This window comes from Cariama cristata, unplaced genomic scaffold, assembly GCF_000690535.1.
Source record: "Cariama cristata isolate BGI_N322 unplaced genomic scaffold, ASM69053v1 scaffold11441, whole genome shotgun sequence".
NCBI lineage: Eukaryota > Metazoa > Chordata > Aves > Cariamiformes > Cariamidae > Cariama > Cariama cristata.
Genome location: NW_009597595.1, coordinates 76,392 through 95,980, shown reverse-complemented (window position 1 = coordinate 95,980; position 19,589 = coordinate 76,392). Strand labels below are relative to the sequence as shown.

Here is a 19,589-nt window from a genome sequence, read left to right as displayed (position 1 = left end):
CTGCTGAATGAAGAATCACTTGCTTTCTTTGCAAGGAAATAGATACATGAAACTGCACATGTCTTTTCTGGAGAGTACAGGAAAAGTGTAGCATTCAAAGCAGGGCAGGAGCCATTCTCCAGTATTGCTCCATACATCGAACCACCAATTCCCATAGCTTAAAGTAAGAATTTTTGCAAACGCTGAATAAAAGCATAGCAATTTTCTGAGTAAGTGCAAGAAATGGCATTAATTATACTAACATTATTGTCTACCAAAGCTGCTTTCAATCATTTTTATATTCAACAGCATGCATCATCATGAATTGGTGATAAATATAGATGCAAAAAGGTAGTGATAATGAAAGTTATACAGGTATAAATTAGAGCATATTTTTAAACTACTATGAAGTCACAGCTTCTTGAGCTAACATAAAATTATAGGATATGTGCACATCCTAAATTGAATCCTGGAGAATTTTGTACTGTTCCTATGCTAGTGGATTATCATTTGGGCAACGCTGTCTGTGAACGTTACAAACCTCTATTTCCATAGCTTCCTACTCCAAACCTTATTCTTAACCCCAAGGAGCCAGCGTGGGGCCGGTACGAGCCATTGTGTATCGGACATATTCGAGCCATGGTCACTTACTATTTGGGGAGCAGCTATGGAGGCACTGTAACCTCAGGTCCCCAGCCTCAGCCCTCTCCTCCTCAGTCCTGGAAAAGAGAATATAGAAGTAGCACCTTTAACAGAAACAAAGGCTGCTCCCAAATGTACAGAAATGGAAGGGTCAAAACCAATAAGAGTACAACATACCTGGGCTCCTCCATCTATAGCCAGCCAGGCCCATTATGGAGATCGTAATGGTCTCAGGAAGGACTCGGTTCCATTGGCTTTGCCCCTCTCGGGGGAAAGCTCATGTAAAGAGGCCATGGGGAATAGAAATGAGGGGCTCAGGGCTGCGTCTCTCCCACTCTTTCACTCTTCAGGATGAATCTAAGCGTCGGGGACTAACAGCATTGTACAGTACATGTGTGTTGGAAGTGGGTATGTTGCTAGTGCTACACCATGTAAGTGCCAGTCCGTGTAATTTTCCAGAAGGAACAGCTCTGCGGATAAACCCTCCTGTGTTGCAGAATAAAGTACAGAATAAATCCAAGGCAGAACGTTACACTCATCCCTGTGTGCTAATAAAAGGTGAATAGTCAGATTGGAAATTCTGATTGATGGCCACATGAAAAGATACTGACTCTGTAAATGGGAGGTACGGTAGGTCAGTAGCTCAAAACCTGTTCGGATATCTAGATGACCAAGGAGGAAATCAGAGCAAAAGGTTGGCATGTCTTTGGAAAGCATTCATATGATCTGCACAACATCTTGTATGAGTACAATGGAGTCAGAGAAAGCAAGCTGTGAGTAAGATACGCTAGAGAAATGTACAAAAAAGGAAAAAGTAGCGTATGTGAATGATGACTTGAAAAGTTTTGATTCTCGTAGTGTTGGGAATAGTCCTGATTTATTAGCTCTGCAATAGCTTGGGTCCTGCCGTCTGTTTCAAACGGCTCCTAGCACTTCCAAACTACTTTTTCTATCCCTGCAGAGACATTTTGTCTGCACTGGTATCAATGGCGGTTTGAACTCAGTTCGCTCTAGAATTTCACCAGGAGCATCTGCCTGATGTTGGGTTGGTTTTGTAGCTCAGAGTAAGGGCTCAGTCAGCAAGAAAAGTGTGAAATCAGCTGCAAGGCCACAATGGATGCTGATGGACAGCTGCAAGTTGGCAAACGCTGTGCGATGGATGAGCGAGCTGTGGAAGGCTGAATCTTCCAGATTTACTTGCTAAATTTGTACGTTGGTTTAACAGCACCTAATAAGTGAGCTCTGCTTCACAGGGAGCAAAAGGCTGTCTATCAGACTGGAGACAGGGCTATGCTGATCTCTAGGACCTCGTTCCCACCAGTGCCGGTGTGGGCTAACCTCCTTACCCCCGTCTGCGGTGGCTTCAGTTTCAATAGGACTCAACACCCCTGGCCTCAGGCACCCTGACCAGGCATGGATGCATTTCCAAAAGCTGCTACTCTTTCTCCTCTTGTCAACAGTAAAAGAGAGCAATGGGTAATTCAAATTTTCTCGGATCGCTTCACTAACATTTTATCCCTTGCTCAAGGCAGTGACTAGCTGTCCACGAGGAGCTCACCTGTCCCTGACCCCAGGCTTCAAACCTCACGTACTCTTACCCCAAGCCTCTACGTTCCCTTGCCCCAAGTCTTTCTCCCCGTAGCTACAACCATCCTTGTTCCAGCAGCTGCGACTGTCGCCCCAGGGCCTCCACCTGCCCCACTAGCACTTTCTGCCTTTCCCCCAGCATACCAAAGAAGCAGAGAGGAAAGTTTTTGTTCTTTACCTGAAAGCAGAGCTCACCAGAGTTCTGGGAGCAGGGAAAGGTGGTGGGGAGTGGCTGAAAGGGGATTTTTTTAATACATAAAAAAAAGGAAAGCGAAAAAACGGGGACAAACTTGGGAAAGTCATTCGATGTGAATGACCTAGCTGCACCGTCTCTTGCCTGAATGGATGTGACAATAGTGTCAGTGTAGCCCGTTGGTCTAAATGGGCGCAACTCTTGTGAATATCTCCTAATTATTACACAGCCATATGAGCAAAGCTGCTAAAACTGCTACTAAAACTACTGATTTCTATCCTGCCTTCCTCTCACTGCCTTTTTAGAAGCCCCAGACTAGATGGTTGTACATTTATTAGCTGTTACAGTAAAAAAGTTGATGTGATAGTCTGGGTGCACTGAAGTTGGTGCTGCACCAGAGGGGTTACCCCAGTCCCCTGCTTGTGGGCCTTACAGGTACACTTGTGCAGGGCAGGGAGGCAAGTGTGGGGTGTCATGGCATGACCCCACTGTGGGGCAGCTACACCTCTGTGGCAGCAGGCAGTGACAAAGGGACAGCGGCCCTGGAACCACTATCTGTGTGCTGCAGGGCATTACAGAAGTCAAACAGCTGGGCAGTGGAAGAGGAGAAGGTCCTGGCACATTGACATTCCTTCAGCTGACTGTCACATACAGCTTACCAGACCATATGGGAGAGAACAAAGAATCCCTGTCCCTTTGACTTATCTGGAATGATCCTCAGAGCAAAGGAAGCAGGAAGGTATGTGGAGGGTTCCTCCTCTGCTAGCTGGGGTGAACTCTAGACAGTGGACCACGCTCAAGATCATATGGGGCAAGAGTATTCATATGAAACAGAGGAGAAAGAGACATTGAGAGGGAAGGAAGAGAGACACCTATTACGAATTGACACCTAATAAACTAAAAAATTGAAAAAGATGAGCAAAAGTTATAGGCAAATATTCAGTTAAAAGGAAAACTAAAGGACAACAAATAACAGGACAAAGACCGAAAGCTGACATGTTGCAGATAATTCTGCTGATAATTTTATAGAACACTTATACATGTATAATACCTCCAAGCCCGGATCATTTACCTGTTCTGCTTAGAGTTACTCTGAGGGCTATCATATCTTTTCTATCTGAAGAGCTATAATATCTTTTGATTTTACGGTGTGAACTACATGGTCTATTTTGTCTGGATTTTTCAAAGTATCCCAAGCCTGGGAAGGAAAAAATTGTTGAATATAACACCATGAATCTTTGGATTTTCAGTAGCTGTTTAAATGTTTTCCCAGTGATAGAAACACTAAGATGCTTAGCTGTTGAGCGACAAAGCCTGCGTCTTTGCGGTTGCAGGTAGCCAGAGAATTTGGCTGTCTCTATGTAAGCTGTCTCTGTTCGCAGTTGTGCTTATGTGTGGACTTAGGGCTGGATAACTATATGCAATGTTTAAGGTGGAGTCAAACCAGGCTGTGGAGCACCATTTGGGGTGTACATATGTATTCATGTGATTTTAAAGGTCTTTCCTATGTTCTTCACAGCTGAGGCAGCTCTTAGGATGCAGAGACGGAAGTTAAGAAGCAGCAGTAATGCAGATTGTGCAAGGCTGACGTGCTAGGGGAGGGGATGGGGTGAGCTGATGGAGAAGGAGGGGGTCAGGTCACCAAGCCATGCATTGATGTGGCTCATCCCCTACATCTCCTGCACTGGGTGGTGACCTCGGTGCGCACTTGTTGAATTGGGAGCTCTCAACAGAGCGTTTCAGCTCTTTCATCTAATATGTCTGTGGTAAAGCTTCTCTTGTTATATGCAGTTACATGCAATTAAAATTAACTGAAAGAAAATGATGTTATGTTTGACAAAGTTCTTGCAAGATTAGCAGTATTTTACTGTCAGTGTTTTTCATAAAGCAGATTTCTTCTCTGGGAACAGGGGCCTGTAGAAGAATATTCCAACAAAAAACTTTTTTTCAGGCAAAATGGAGCTAGCGCTTTTCTCCCCTGCCTCCCAGAAGATAAACTGCAGCTGTTGGAAATAATGATAAAGCTTTAACTTTCACTAGAAATATATTGCTCTTAGAAAACTGCCTATTGCACAGTCTATTCAACAGAGAGGCTAGATGTGTGCGTACGGCGGGCGCTGGATGTGTCACTGAGGCAAAGGAACATGCAAGGAGGGTAGCGATACGTACAAAGGAACTGGAAGCAAGAAAGGCTGGAGGGTTTTATTTATGAGATATGAAAAGGAACATGGAGGTGTAGGAGTAGGAGGGAATGTGAAGTACCCCTGGGTATATGCACAGGAAGAAAAGAGAATTTAAGTTATTTCTATTTGTGCAAAGGGAGATGGGAGCTAGGGGAAGTTGTGTGCTTGCCGGGACTGCTGGGACCCACAGCATGGAGCAACTCGGTGGTGCTAATTGATGATCCCCAGACCCCCTGCAGTCTCCGAGTATTCCCAGGTCACAGTAGTGAGGCTGATCATGCATATGCTAACTTAAAAAAAAAAAAAAGGATTTAATGCTGCACAGCTTTAAATCTCTGGAATGATCCCATGGTAACACTGTCTCTGGGCTTCTTATTATGTATTCAGATACAACAATTAAAATAATGTGATATAAAAAAAGAAAGTCATAATCATGAAGTTTGGGAACACCACATGCTTGAGCTGTGTTTGCCAAGTGTGTGTGGAAAGGCTTGGAGGATGTGACCAACAAGTAAATTGTTCACCCAAATTCAAAATGAGCAAGGAAGCTGGAAGGACAGAACAAAACACACAGTCCTAGCATACAGCAAGTGGCGGCGACAAAGCGTTGTTTGTGTATACTGGTCAGGGTGGCTCTGACCAGTAGAGAGAGCAATCACAAGGAACAGGCTGTTCTGTATGCATGTTGCCTGGTATGGAGGTGGTTTTGAATGATACGTATAAAACGAGAGTTAAAAACACATTGGTGTGTACTGGCCAAGGTGGGAATTGTCTCTTGCCTTGGGCGTATGCGTGTTCAATACCCTGCTAGTTGGTAGGAAAGTTCAAACCTTCCTTCCACAAGAGCTGAAAAAGCCTCGATGCTGCATTTGGCTTGTTGTCCTTCTTTGGGACCCTTCACCTGTTTATCTAGTGTGTTGGGGTGAAGGTCTCTCAGATTACAACTAGTCCAACATGGATTTGGTTGTAAAGTGTTACGTGGTATTGATTTACATGTATGTAAATATGAGGGAGGCCAGGGGGGGACTGTGAACTATGATGAGTGCAAGAGGAATCAAAGTCAAACCACACGATACCTATGTGAGATAAAGAAGGTTACCATCCTCTATGCCATTAACATTTTTTGCTATTTACTGTTCCAGAAAGAGAAGTAGTGTCACTTTATCAAGTTTCCTTAGCGTTTCTCAATGTAACTCAACATCTTGTTGCTTACAATTCTGCTGGTCTTTCATCTGCAGTTCTCACTTCAATAATTCAGCTGACTCCTTTCCCTCGGCTGATTGTTTTCCCTCACTGAGTGTTGATTTCTCCTGAGGCACATGCTGACCGCTTCCTCTTCACTGTGTTTGGGGTTTTTTTTCTCAGACGTAGATTTTTTAAAAATTCACTGTCAACTCTAAATGCAAAATTGGGAAAATCATAGCTGTTTGAATAATTTCTCTCATCCTTCCAGAGTGTCTGAAAGATAGAGTGAAAATTTGGAAGTTGCCGAGGACTAACTGCAACAACAGAGACAATTAGTGAAGGCTGGGTAACCAAAGGATGGTTAATTAAAGCATGGAAGTTCTCTAGTTCTTCCCGCTCAGGAGACCTCCTCACTTTGCTATTGAAATGTCTGATTATTTCAAATCTTCTGTCTCCTCAGAGTTTCCCAACCCCTCTCTTCCACACTGAGAAACTGCCACATTGGTCAGAAGAACAAGAATGAATCCTTCTTACGTTTTTTTGTCCCCAAAATATCTTTACATTACTTCTAACAATAGGCTTTCAGTGAGGATTCTCTGTACTTCTCAGCTCCTCATTCCGCAAAGGTACCCCTATGGAGTCCATCCCAACTTCCCTGCTGTCTGAGGTCAATATTTGTGTGTTCTTCACATTCTGCAATTTTAAGCAAAGCCTCAACCTTCTTACAAAAGAATGAGGGCAGCAAGTACCCAGCATGGGCCAGCTAAGAGTGCCTGGGGTCAGCAGTGCGGCGGGTGGGCAGGGTGGGGTGATGGGCAGAGTGAAGGAGCATCCCTGGGCCTTCAGGACTCAGAGAGGACTTTGAGCCCACCTAAGACCCTGGTAGCAGCGTGGGTGGCTCTGTGTGGATGTTTCCGCAGTGCGATATGATGTAGGCACTGTATTTGTGTGGATGAGCTCAGGAGGATGGGTTGTATGGAGAGGCCTAAAATGGGTTGTTGGCATGTGGCTATGGAAGATGGCAACTCCAAAGTGTTGGAAAATGTCTCAGCAGCTGTTAGGGTTATTGGGAGTTGCCTATTACATGTGCTGAGAAAGGATGTCTGTAACATTTGTTATATCCCCACAATTTTACCTTTCCAGAGAGGGAAAATCGGCTTGCATTGGCAGGATAGCTTCTTATGAATTCCAGTGAATCAGATGCATACTGTAAGGACTTGTCAGTCTCATGTTTCAATGAGTATTTAAGAAAAGGCAGGCACTGGGACATCACAAAATTTAAGAAAAAAACAAATCAAGGAGGGCCTTTTGTGTTTATCTTTAACACACATCTTCTCCAAGTATCTCCGAGACTTCACCCACATGTGCTGAAATGGGTGAGAGCCTGGATTTTCTGAGACTAGCAGAGTCCATGAAAACCTCCACTGATCGAGCGACTGACTGCACTGACCTTTCTCTGAAGTACTTGATGGCTTCCTGGTCTAGGAAGTTCTGCTCTTCTCGAAAGCCCTGCTCAAAGATTTTGCGCTTGTGTCTGAACTCAATGACAGTCTTAGTGTAAGAGTTCAAGGTAGTAACGGAGGCCGCCATGCAGCAGGTGAAAGAGCCCCATGCCAGACTGTGGAGAGAGAAACCAGCAGACAGAGCTGGGTTAAAACAGCAGCTCATGTTATACTTCTGACGCCAAGAGACACACATACACAGGATGCGACTAGGCAGGTAAGTCAGTGGTGACAAACCCGTTCTCCTCATCTTACCTCAAATGACCTGCGGCACGTGCTCAGGCATGCAGGCAGGGCGCTGGGCTAGGGGCTGGGCACAACTTTCACCCCATGGAGAGCTGTGCAGCAGAGTGCTAACGTGAACACGCGGTGCACTCTGACAGAAGAGTCGATCGCCTCTGGGTTTCCCTTTCAAAAGTTCCAGAGCCTTGCAGACATGTGCTAAAACCTATAGAGCTGTGATGAACTCCTGGAAGGAGCAAAGCCCCAGAGAGCACGTCTTTTGGACCAGCAGAAATTCTCCAGCATCCATGGGAGACTGACTCTGCACAGCACTATTGCAGGGGTGGTTTCTATTCCGCTTTTTATGCCTTCATCAGACTACTGTATTTCCTTCTTTCCTGGTTCATGGACATTTCTAGCATTCCTGGCTTATGTCGGGTATCTGAAACCCTGAGCAGAATAGAAGACAGCACTTCCATTTTTGTGGACAGATCCAACCTGAGGGCAGTGCCCCACGGGTGCAGGCAGTGCTAGTCAATCCTGGTCAGCCAGTGGCCAGACACCTGCAAGTACCAACCAGGAGCATGGGGAGATGGAGAAGGGAAGCGGAAGAAAAAAAGTGACTGCCCCAATGCCAGGCTGGAACAGCAGCAAGTGCTGTCCTGGGTCTCCTGGCAAGGAGCGTTCAGCTGGGAGCTGCTCTGCTCCCTGCTTGTGGACTGGGTTTCCCCCCGGGGTGCCTTCTGCCCTCCCTGCACATCTCTCCTCCAGCCTTTACCTCACTGATCTCAAGTTCAGATGTGGCTGGGGGAACTCATGGCCCCAAGGAGTTTAGGTGCTTTTTGAGCATGAAATGGGGCTACAAAAAAAGGCACTGAATTCCTCCTTTTGTTTGCAGAGCTTGGCTGCGCTCAGGCTCCCCTTGACTTCACATTCAGCCCACCAGCTCCAGCTACATACAGTTTGCAGTGGCTTCCTAACTAACTTGGATTAACTTAATCATCTGTGTCAGCTACACACTTTACCTGTTCCTTGCTTTCACCTTTTCTATAGCCAAATTGAACGTTGATATAAATTATGCAGAACAGAAGGAATACAGCCACAGTAGCATTAGCTTATAAATACACATTAGCAACAGAGCCTTCAGCATGAGCTATTTTCCCATTCTGCAAAGGATCTGCAGACAAAGAAACAGTTTCTCATTTCAGATTAGACAAAACTTGAAAAAGAACACATATTTATGAACCGTAAAATCTGAAAAAAAAAATGGTTCAAGTAAACAGAAATGGCTCATTTCAATGATTTCAAAATTCAGAGCAGAACAAGTCCTTTAGGGACTCCCATGGCAATGAAGTGTGGAGGCAGCCCTTTCCTAGTCATTTTTGAACCCATTTGTCAGATGCAATCAAATGAGAAGGAAATGTCGTGAACCTTGGGGTGATGAAGTTCCCTTAGGTTTCCCCTGGTTGGGTGGAGAAGTGGAAAAGAAACTTGTGCTATGTGTGAGTGTCCGGGCACAGGGAAGCCTGGCAAGTGTCCTCCTCCTACACGGACTGTGTGGAAAAGCTCCAACAGCTCCAAACATTTCCAGCTGGGCTCCTAAAAAATATCAAGGAAGAAGCCAACTGAAACCACATGCTTCACTGTGCCTGGTCGATGCCTGGGGAATGACATACGGAGAAAAATTTCTCTGGAAAATTTCTGATAATTTCTAATCATTAACTCAGAAATGCTGAAAGGCTTAGAGAAGGAAATACAGAATGAAGACTCTCAATGTGACTTCAGGTCTGGTATTCAGTGAATCATAATAATGAGACAGTTATGATTGATATGTTTTAGTTTTTATGGACCTTGGTTAAATGTTATTTATTTTTAAGTGTAAAGAGTGGTTCTCCTACCTATAAGAGCTACATCCTACTGTTGGTGAAGACCTCTTTAACAGCAATGCCCCTCCTTGCCAGCTGTGCCCCAGATGTGGTGGGACTGTACTTATGGTGCCTCTGGTACCTAAGCTCAGGACTGTGCCCTGAAGTTCCTCTGTGGCTCAAACAGCTCAGATTTTTGTATTTGTTTTCTTTCTAAAGGGGTCGAGCTTGAACATCCACTGATGCTCAGAGCCACTGAAACCCCCTGCCTGGAGAATCCCCTGGCCCACTCCTGGCTTGTGCCAGAGCACAGACCAACCTCCAGGCTTTGCCAATGACTTGGGAATGGGGTGAGGTGACAGGGAGCAAGCGCTGCGTTTTCAACCCTGGGACATCTAAGCAGGTCACAAGCAGCCGTTCCTCATTTTGAGGAGAGGTATTTTTATCATTCCCTTTCGACAGAGGGCAAATAGAGTCACAGAAAAAGTAGTTTTCCGATTGCCACTTGGGAAACGAATGGCAGTCTAGATCTCCAGTCATGCCCTTAGGGTCTTGGCCATGGGGAGAATGGTCCCTGGCCCCACTTTTTGGTAGTGTTACAATTCTCCGTGCTCTGACAGGTGGTCGAGTAGGATGCTGCAGTGGTACTTTTTACAGAAGGCTGTAATTGATGCTGATGTTTGCGCTACCAGTTCAGGGGTATTTAAAGCTCATGCTTCAGGCCATCACTGGAACCTAGGTGGAGCAGAAAGAAATGCCTACATGTGCAGAGTTTCCAAACTCCACCAGGCTGGGTGGGAACTTGTTTTTAACCCTTCTTAAAGAAGGTGTTCAGGTCTGGGCGATGCCAGGGGAGGTTGTAGCTCTCTAGTCTGTACAGCAGTGGTGGTTCAGCGTTAGCTGGAAGGAAGTGTTTGACTTTCAGACCCTCCTTTACCAGCTCTGCCACCAGTCACTGGCATGGCACGAGGAACCCCATGGCTTTCCTCAAGCTGCTGAGCACCACTGCAGGCTAAAAATGCTGCTGCTGTTCATGTCCGTCCCAGGGGAGCTGTGACTGAGCTGATGTTTGCACCTTGCCCAGCGTCCTGCATAGGCAAGTATGTTGCCTTGGAAGTTATTAGGAGAGGGAGGGTGATCACCAAATCTGAGAAGCTGCTTTGTGACAGCAATAGCTTGAGCAGAACTCAGCTTTAACTAGGGTGGGCCAACAGTCACCGTACAGAGCGAAGCCAAGGTCCCACTTCAGGAATAGGGGAAGAGCTGAGGTTGCTCCCGTGTATTTGCCTGCTTGCAGGTATCTACCTCCAGTGACCTCCACGGTGATGCCTAACCCACGGTCAGTCCTGGTCTTTGACCCAAAGCCCGCTGTGCCCTGGCTCTGGCTGCCTGGGGAGAACTGCAGGCAGGGGATGCGACGTCTGCCGTGGCTGGGACAGCAGACGACAGCACCGCAAGGTGCTGGTGCGTGACGGGATGGGGGCTCTGGACAGCTTGCTCGGAGCGTGGGTGGGGTGAACGGGCCCAGGGAGGGCTCGTAATGCCCTGCGGCACCCGCGAGCATCTGATGCCCCTTCTGAGACGTGGGGTTTCTGATCTTGCACAAGGTCAATAATCTAACAAGTGCTTTATCATGCTAGACATTTAACAACATTCTGAATTTTGAGTATTGCAGTAAATTATAAAATAGATTACTGAAGAGAAATTGATAGAGAATACACCTTATTATTTAAATATATTGATAATTATGCAATTAGTATGACAGAATTGTTATAAATATTTATATGAATATTATAAATATACAAATGCAGTGTATTTATAAGTTCATCAGCATATGAAATAAATATTCATTATTGACACACAAAATAAGCTCTATTTTAAACATAATGCGATTTATATTTTGTAACATGTTACTAAAATGTTAGTAACTGCTCCCATGAAACACAGAGTAGTGAGGGGAGAAGGAAAGACTAATAATTCCCCACAATGTTGTGCATAAGAAGTATTTGTATTTATTTATTGGTGGTAGCAAAGGCTGTTGTCTCTGCTTTGAGGCGGAATGAAAATGGTATACTATATTTAGAAATGACAAAAAGAAAGTATTTTCCCTAGCCATCCAAAGAGGCTGATGCCTCTAGAGGGATGTGAATGTTGTTTGCAGGTACTTCTATTCTCCATAGTCTCCTATTCTTGTTAAGCTTCTTAGAAACTTGCAGGCAATATAACACAGTTGACACATCTTGGCCAAATTATTTTTATGTGATTTTTAGAAGATAAATGGGAAAGGTAAAAAAAAATAAAAAAAAAATCAGTCTCCAAAATATCTTGTCCATTTTCTCAAGCCTTCTCCCCATGATCCACAGAGAAGTATCATGGTGCCAGGAGCACTACGCCTTCCTCTGCGGTTGTGTTAAAAGTTGCACTGTAAGGTTCAACTGAGACATTAATTAAAAACAAAAAAAAAAAAAAAAAAGAAAAAGCTAAAAGTCTCTGAAATGCCATGGCAATTATGTACCTAAATTGAACTTTAATGAGAGTACTCAATCTGTGTTGGTAATTGTGGCTGCTGTTTATTTACAAATGCTGTGTACCTGCTGATATGCACAGCTGCTGCTGCGCACTCACTGATAACTGTCCTCTACACCTCACCACTTGTACGGCCGTGGTGGTTTCTTGCTCCTAGCATTTTGGCAGCTGGAAATTCACATACGTGTCCCTGGAAATTTGAGATGATATGTACAATCTCCCAACAGACTGATGGAACAACTCAAAAAAGAGAAGATATTAACTGGTGGTGACACTTACCAGAAGGACCATCCATAGTCCCACGAATGTGGTCGCCAGTCCTCTGGCCCAAGGCTGACTGTCACTTGGAAAACTTGGGTATACATCATGTGTGCCACCATCCCCAAGAGACCTGAGAAGCAGGGATTATAATAGGAATTTTTGTGCTAATGTTTTTTATAATTCTTGAGATAACTACTGCTGGAAGTGCTTTGAAAGCTCCAAAAAAGTCTTTGTTGTACTTTTATGCCTTCTATTCTACTGTGGAGGAGGGAGCTGCATGGGCAGAGGAAAGGTGTGACTGAGAGCTCATTATTTTACATCATACTGAATTCTCAATTAAGAGAAGAGTTAAAGAAAGAAAATCGTTGAGAAAATGTTGCACAATTAGCATCTCCACCAACCTTGCTGCTGCGAAACAGGGGTATGCCACCCACAAGTTCTCTCACTTAGCCCATCGCAGACAGGCCTCAGGTAAGAGAATAAGGAGAGAGGCTTCTGTAGGCAATGCACAATTGAATGTGTTAACGTCAAACAATGATATTTTATCTGAACAGTTGCTAAGATTTATAAATTTGAACACTTATAAAACATTTGGAAGCTACACAAGGAAGTTAAGCGAACTCAGTATTCCTGATGATGTGTGGTGAGAGGATACCATAGGAATACTTTTGATGGTACAATATTGATGATGGTTGCTTTTGTGACACCATTGTATTTTGCTGAGATAACTACAACTGGGTGAAGATTAGACAATGTATTAAACACTCTACTCACCGCGATGTTGAACCGGTTGCTTGAATGACAGGCTAGTCTGAGTTTGCTCTGCCACTTAGCTGGCCAGCATGGTTCTTCAGCTTAAGCAGAAAAAACTGCCTGAACTTTATGTTTAAACAACTCTCTGAGGAAAACCAAACCTCACTTTTCAAGAAGCGGTGGCCAGGAGCAGCTCTGATGCTTGGAGAATTTTTAGTACAGTAATTTGGGATGTGTCTGCTTTAGTACTGAGGCAGTGCAGAATGATGCTCCCAGCTGAGCTGATGAAAAGCGTGGGTTCAGGCAGTTAGGTAAAGAGTGGGGCGGGATCATCATATCCCAAATAGACCTTGGACGTACAGATGTCAAAAAGCCCTTTGTGCCACAACAACAGTTCAAGGCCCTCAGAAATACTGATGTTCTGCCACGGTGGGGTACAATGCGGTCCCATACATTACACTTTGCACCTCAACCGAAATTGCCATTTATTGTTATTGCTGCCTATCTACTTTTTTCCACAGTTGCCCTTCCTCCATGTGAAAGATCCTGATTTTCCCTCCCCAGACTCAAATTTTGCCTCTTTTTTCCTGCTTACTTTCAGAGTCTAAAGCACTTCATTAGTCTCACCAGACATGTGGATGATTCAGGGCAATTCTGGGGGAGGGAAGTTGGGGAATGTCATGTTTGTGTTGTGGGTATGTTAAGCAGGACCTTCAGCAAGACAAATGTCATATTTAATACAAACAACTGCAGAGGCTGAAAGAAGACATTTTATTACAAGAAGCTGTGGTGATTTGCTCAGCTGCTTCATGTCGGTGTGACACACTGCAAAGTTAGGAGGTGGAAAGAGCAATTCACATCGGAAGGAATGATATTTCAGCAAGGTGGGTGGCCTAATGGGAGCCCAGCAAACTGGTACACACCTTGCTTGTTTCTGCCTGTATTTAATTTCCAGAATTCACTGGGAGCTTGCTGTACTTTTCAAATTGGTGGATTTTTCTCCAGCTGACAGTTATGGAAAGAAACTTAAAGTTTGGGGTTTGTTGTTCCTATACCTACTGTCAGTAATTTTTCAACCTTGATAAAATATTACAGACTGCCCTGAGACATGTCACAGTCACTCAGAGCCATCGGGAGGTTTGACACGGCCAGGACTAGCATCAGCAAGGCTGATCTGCTCTGTTCTGTCGCGCAAAACCTTAATGGGGTTTCAGCAATGCTCAGCCCTTTCGCTGCGTGGGAGGCCAGGATGACAGTTCAGAGACAGGAGAGCAGGACGTCATCAGCAAGTCCTGCTGTAACACAGGGACCACAGTGAAAAAGGCGGCATTTATTGCTTTATCTGCCTAATGGCGGGGAGGGTTGGGGCAGTCATGTACCTGGCTGTGCTGTCAGTGGCATTATGCCATGTATAAGTTATAACAGAACAATATGAGGCTTTCCTTCATTGTGCTCCTTCAGGCACTTTTGGTTTCGTTTGTTCCTGATGTCACCCATCAGTTTCGTCTATTTTAGATATGCCTTGCCAAGTTCTTCATGGGGATATCTCCTATGGTACTTTTTGTTGTACATTTAATGGTCACGTTTTGGATAAAACGAACTGCCTGTAGCATAAGTCAATAAATGCTATATTTACAAGATCATCTTTTCCTCCAACTGGCTGCTTAAGGCTGGACAAAGAGGACAAAATGCCTGTATGCCCACCCGCCTGGGGTTCAGGGCAACAGATGCTTGCAGATGGAAACTCCTGATAACAGGCTGGACTGGAGTGACTGGAGTGGATGGGAGTGCAGAAACACTGACCATTTATAGTTGCCTTGAGATCATCAGCCTTGTAGGATCAGAGCTGTTTCCAGGTGTCAGTAATGGGACAACTTAGGGAATTACATTTGGAAAAGATAATATATTTTTTAAGCATTTTCAGCTACTTTTACTAAAAGTATTATTTATGGAATATTTCACATTAATTAAAATGCTTTATTTAAATATTACATTAGAGACATATGTAATTTTTAAATTTGTATAAGGTTAAGAGAGATACCAAAATCACGATGTTGTGGGGTTTTTTTCAATGACTTGCAAGAGGTTAAGAACCAGCAATAAGTGGCCACACTCTTAGGATAATTTTTCCAAACCTTTAGATGTTGAGCTATGAGAATATGAAGATCCCATTGCACTTTTAGGAGGGAAATCTAGAATGAATTTAATGAGAGGTGTGTTGCTCCAAGGCAAAGTCCACTTTGTTACCTAATTTCTATTAGCTGTGTCATTATAAGTATGCTAAGCTTAAATAAATAGGCTTTTCCTCTTTCCTCTGATATCTCTGTCACTGAAAATAATGGCTAGCAGTGGTTTGGGGTTTTTTTCTTGCTTCTTCTTATTTTTCTAGCTTTTTTCCCTGTAAAATTTTGAACTTTATATTTGGAACATCACGGCACTGTACTTAGAAAGAGGGAAGGACAAAATAAAAATAGAAAAATGTGTAGGAAAGAAAACTTCATAATTCTTACAAAACTTTAAAACTGCACTTAACAGTGAAGAGAAAGAGAAACAGCATGGAAATAATTGCTTGAATTCTGACGAATTCCACATAGTTTGATTTTGAAAATTGAACTGACTTTTTTTTACAAATCCAAATTACATCCAAAGCTGTAAAATATGCTTTGGCAGTTTTTACCAGATTTTTTTTTTGTCCTCTCGGCTCTACTTCTGATCTAAGTTTTATACTACTAACTGTGTTTCACAATTTGAAGCTACCTCTGAAGATACAAACTCCTTCACAGAATGTACACTGCCTGTTATAATCTCTTTCAGCTTGAAATACAGCAGAATAAAATGCACTTTTATTGCAGAAGTTCCTTCTGCCAGAGAGGTCCATGCAGGAGTGCTCACAAAAGCCAGCTGTGGCTGGCTGCTTGTATAAATCCTGGCAAGTGAAGTTTTTAGCCAGCACAGAAGTGAAGGGGCACTTAATTACATGGTTAAATTTGATTACTTCTTTTAGAGAAGTGAACTCCTCAAGTTCATATGCTGAAGGGCTCCAAGTACAGACTGAGCATGAAATAGCCTGAAACAGTTGTTCTGAGAGATGTACATGTCTCCAAATTACTCTTGGGGTTGCTCCTAGGTGCAATTACTAGAACCCTTTTCATCCTCAATTTTGCTAATGAACAAGATGGGCTTCTGTCTTTGGTTTGAAGCATCAAGCCTTCACCTACTTCCAGGATTAGCATGGAAAAAAGAATTTTCAACACTATATGTTTTTCATTTTCTATTGGATAATCAGTGTGATGATGATGCTGAAAATGGAGGCTCAGTCTATGGCTTTGGTAATGGCTGCGTGGGTTGGGGGAAGGCTAATTACTGCATTGCCGTTATGAAATCAGGAATATGTATTTTCCCTTCTCCCTGGCAAGAGGCAAATTTATCATGTGGTCCTTGTTCCAAAGGAACAAAAAATTACAGTGACAAATGAGATAGCTAAATGGGTATAAGAGAGTCTTGTAGCCCCTGTCTTTTATTGTTTCAAAGTTTTAGAATTTTGTTTTGTCGTGGCTCCTCAGGCAAAAGGGAAAGGGAAGGTTCATACCTGAAAGCACAGTGAAGACAGCAGCAAAGGCATTTAACTTGAGCCCATCTATCACACTGCTTGAATGAAAGAGCTCGAGGCACATAAGGCTGAATCCAACGACTAACAGCATGATGTATAACACCTCGGACACCACTGATAACCACAGGACACCTGCAATGCACAAGAGCAGCAACCAGTCACTTATTTGGTAAATATATTCAAAAGGATAAAGTTTCTAAAGATTAATTAGGAAATCAGGAATATCTAGGAGTAATTGTGTATTGAGAAAGTTTAAATTTAGCAAACCACTGCCCAAATTCTGAAAAACAAAAAGTGGTGAATGAAGATGTGAAGAGTGGCAGGGTGATAAAGATACTGCAACAAAACCAAGCTGTTGCCTAAGAACCCAGCTTGGCTAAAGAACCTCTTTGGGTGAATCTATAACCTCTTGGCTCCTCTGACCCAAAGCACAGGACACAGAACCTATTTTCCCTCCCTGTGTCATGGTTAGGTGAGCAGAATCTAGCATACATGGTGGGGATGGCACATAATATCTTACAGTATGTGGGCTGCTGGGAGATGAACAGGCTTGGATACCTCTTTTTCACAAGACTGGTCAAAGAAACGGTTTTCAGTCCAGGTTTTCAAATGCTTATCATAGCATCGTGTTGCAGCCTGTTAGTAGAAACTGTTCCACAGAAGCTGGTGTCCTGCAGAATGACTTGGGGTGTTTGAATCCACCGCCCAGGGCTCTGCCGTTGGGACTAATACAAAAACTGCCAGCATACTGGTGGGGTGGAGCCAGTTATTTATAACCCACTCAGCTGAAGAGCTGCAGATACAAAATTTGGATTGCCTTCTGTTTTCTCAATCCCTAGGTGCAATCCCTCAGAGGAAGGGCAGAGTTGATGTGCCCTGTTTGAACCGCATGTTCTGCAGGACTTTGGGGTTGTGCACAGATAAGTGGGGCTGGCAGCGTTCGGTAGCGGCCAGCCGAGACTGCTTCATCCACTGTAGATGTCACATTTGGAAATTTCAGCACAAAACCTCTAGCAGGATCTGCTGAGTCTTTTAAAGTCACCAAGCCATGGGGTAAATTTGAGAGGATGGTAACAGATGATACTATTGAGTCCCTGCCAAATTTCCAATTGCTGTTTCAGCATGAGAATCCGCTAGAATTCTTCAGTACATTTGCTAACTTGATTGCTAGAGAATTCACCTGGAAACAATGAGCAGTGATGGAGAAGTTCAGCCTAAGCAGTTGAAACATAGAAAGTCAAGCATATGAAGACAATGGCTTATATTAGAAAATGTCAGCTGTAACCATAGAGACTGCTACAGGCTTCACTTATATTAATACATTCTCTCCTCACTGTAAGAACATATGTGTGATAATGCCTATAGTTAAGCTTATCAAACCAGATACGCAGTCTCACTTTTATCAAATATTTGAGTGTCCTCTTAGTGACCAGGTTGATCCCTGCGCACATTTTGTCTGGGAACTTGTCCTTATAATTGTACCTAATTAATACGTGCTATTCGTTGTTGCCACCATATCTGACCTTTGGAGTTTTTAAACAATACTATGGAAATAGTAATAAATAAACCTCTTAATTTCTCACAGTGACTGTATGTGTAATATTGCATCTATCAACAGCAAACAGCTGTTTATCTCACTCAAATTAGTCAATTTGGTATCAGGGCAACCGGCACACTCTTCCAAAAAGAAATACGAGTGAGAGACAGCAAGAGTGGTGTTCTGCGATACAGCAGGATTAAGAAGGGATTTTTGTCTCATTTTCTCGCAAACAGAAGTTTCTAGTACAGGAGAATGATGAAATGGTTTGAGTTGGAAAGAATTAGATTATGTAAACCTGACCTATAAACTAAGACAGCAGAGACCCCTAACTGACGACTTCTAATTCATAAACGTTTCAGCCCAAACTTGAAAGAGTAATCTACAATATATCTGCTCAGATGCATGTTGGCCTGTTTTAACTCTTGGGGATACTCACTGCTGGTATCTACACACAAGGGCAGTGCTATAGTAGTGACTGCAGCTCAGGACTGGTATGGCTCTGTCCTCTGCTTCCTTGGGTGAACAACTGGCTGGAGGGTCGGGCTCAGAGAGTTGTAGTCAACGGGGTAACATCAGGTTGGTGGTCAGTCACTAGTGGTGTTCTTCAGGGCTCAATTTTAGGGCCAGTTCTCTTGAATGTTTTTGTCAACGATCTGGACACAGGAGTTGAGCACATGCTAAGAAAGCTTGCTGATGTTCCTAAATTAGGAAGAGATGTTGAGTCCCTCAAGAGTAGAGAGGCCTTAGGGAGAGATCTTGGCAGATCTGAGTGCTGGGAAATCACCAACCGTGTGAAATTTAACAAGGACAAATGCTGGATTGTGCTGCTGGGACAGTGTAATCCTGGGTGTACATATAGACTGGGGGACAAGAGGCTGGGGTGCAACCCAGCAGAAAGGGATCTGGGGGTTTGGTTGATGGCTTGGGGGTTCAGTGGATGTACATCAGCTGTATACAAGTTCTATCTATTGCCCACCTATGAAACAGTGCTTGAAGCTGGGTGCTGTAGACAGAAATGTAGTGTGCTTGAGAAGTAACAGGAAGCTGAAGAGATTCACGTACGTCTTTATGGGAGGTTCCAGGTTCACATGTCCAGAAGGCCTATAAGAGGATACTGCTAGAGGCAGCCTTGTGCACATTAGTGTGACAGTGCACATCAGATTGACAGTAGGGCTCTGGAAGCTGAGGGTGGAAGGCATGAGGGCCCAGTTGGTGTTCTTTGCCCCGCTGGTGAAGGAGAAAGAAATAGGAGGAAGGAACACCTGCCTGTGAGGCTGGTGTCACATGAAGTGCTTTGGCTTCTCTAATCACAGGGCCCTCTTTGAGGAACAAGGGCTGCTGAGAGGAATGGGATCCACCTGGTCAAATGGGACAAGAGTGGTTCTGCCAACAGGATAACCTTGCAAGGAGCTCTTCAAACCTGACACACTGGAGAAGGCTTGTCGTAATTTGAAGAACTGTAAGGGCATGGGGGACAGTGAGGAGGTGTCAGGGGGCTGGAACACAAGATGTACAAGGTAAGGCAGAGAGCACTTCACCTC

The 19,589-nt window shown here is 43.9% G+C and overlaps 1 protein-coding gene across 1 annotated transcript in view; it reads right to left on the bottom strand.

The window, feature by feature from the left end:
* The window catches only part of GSG1L (GSG1-like), a 57,066-nt gene that overhangs the window by 6,579 nt on the left and 30,898 nt on the right, over nucleotides 1-19,589 (bottom strand). The window contains exons 3-6 of the mRNA XM_009708952.1: nucleotides 16,488-16,640; nucleotides 12,164-12,275; nucleotides 7,220-7,387; nucleotides 631-698 (exon numbers count right to left, since the gene is read on the bottom strand). Coding sequence (XP_009707254.1) covers nucleotides 631-698; nucleotides 7,220-7,387; nucleotides 12,164-12,275; nucleotides 16,488-16,640 — 501 coding nt within the window. The remainder of the gene's footprint in view (nucleotides 1-630; nucleotides 699-7,219; nucleotides 7,388-12,163; nucleotides 12,276-16,487; nucleotides 16,641-19,589) is intronic.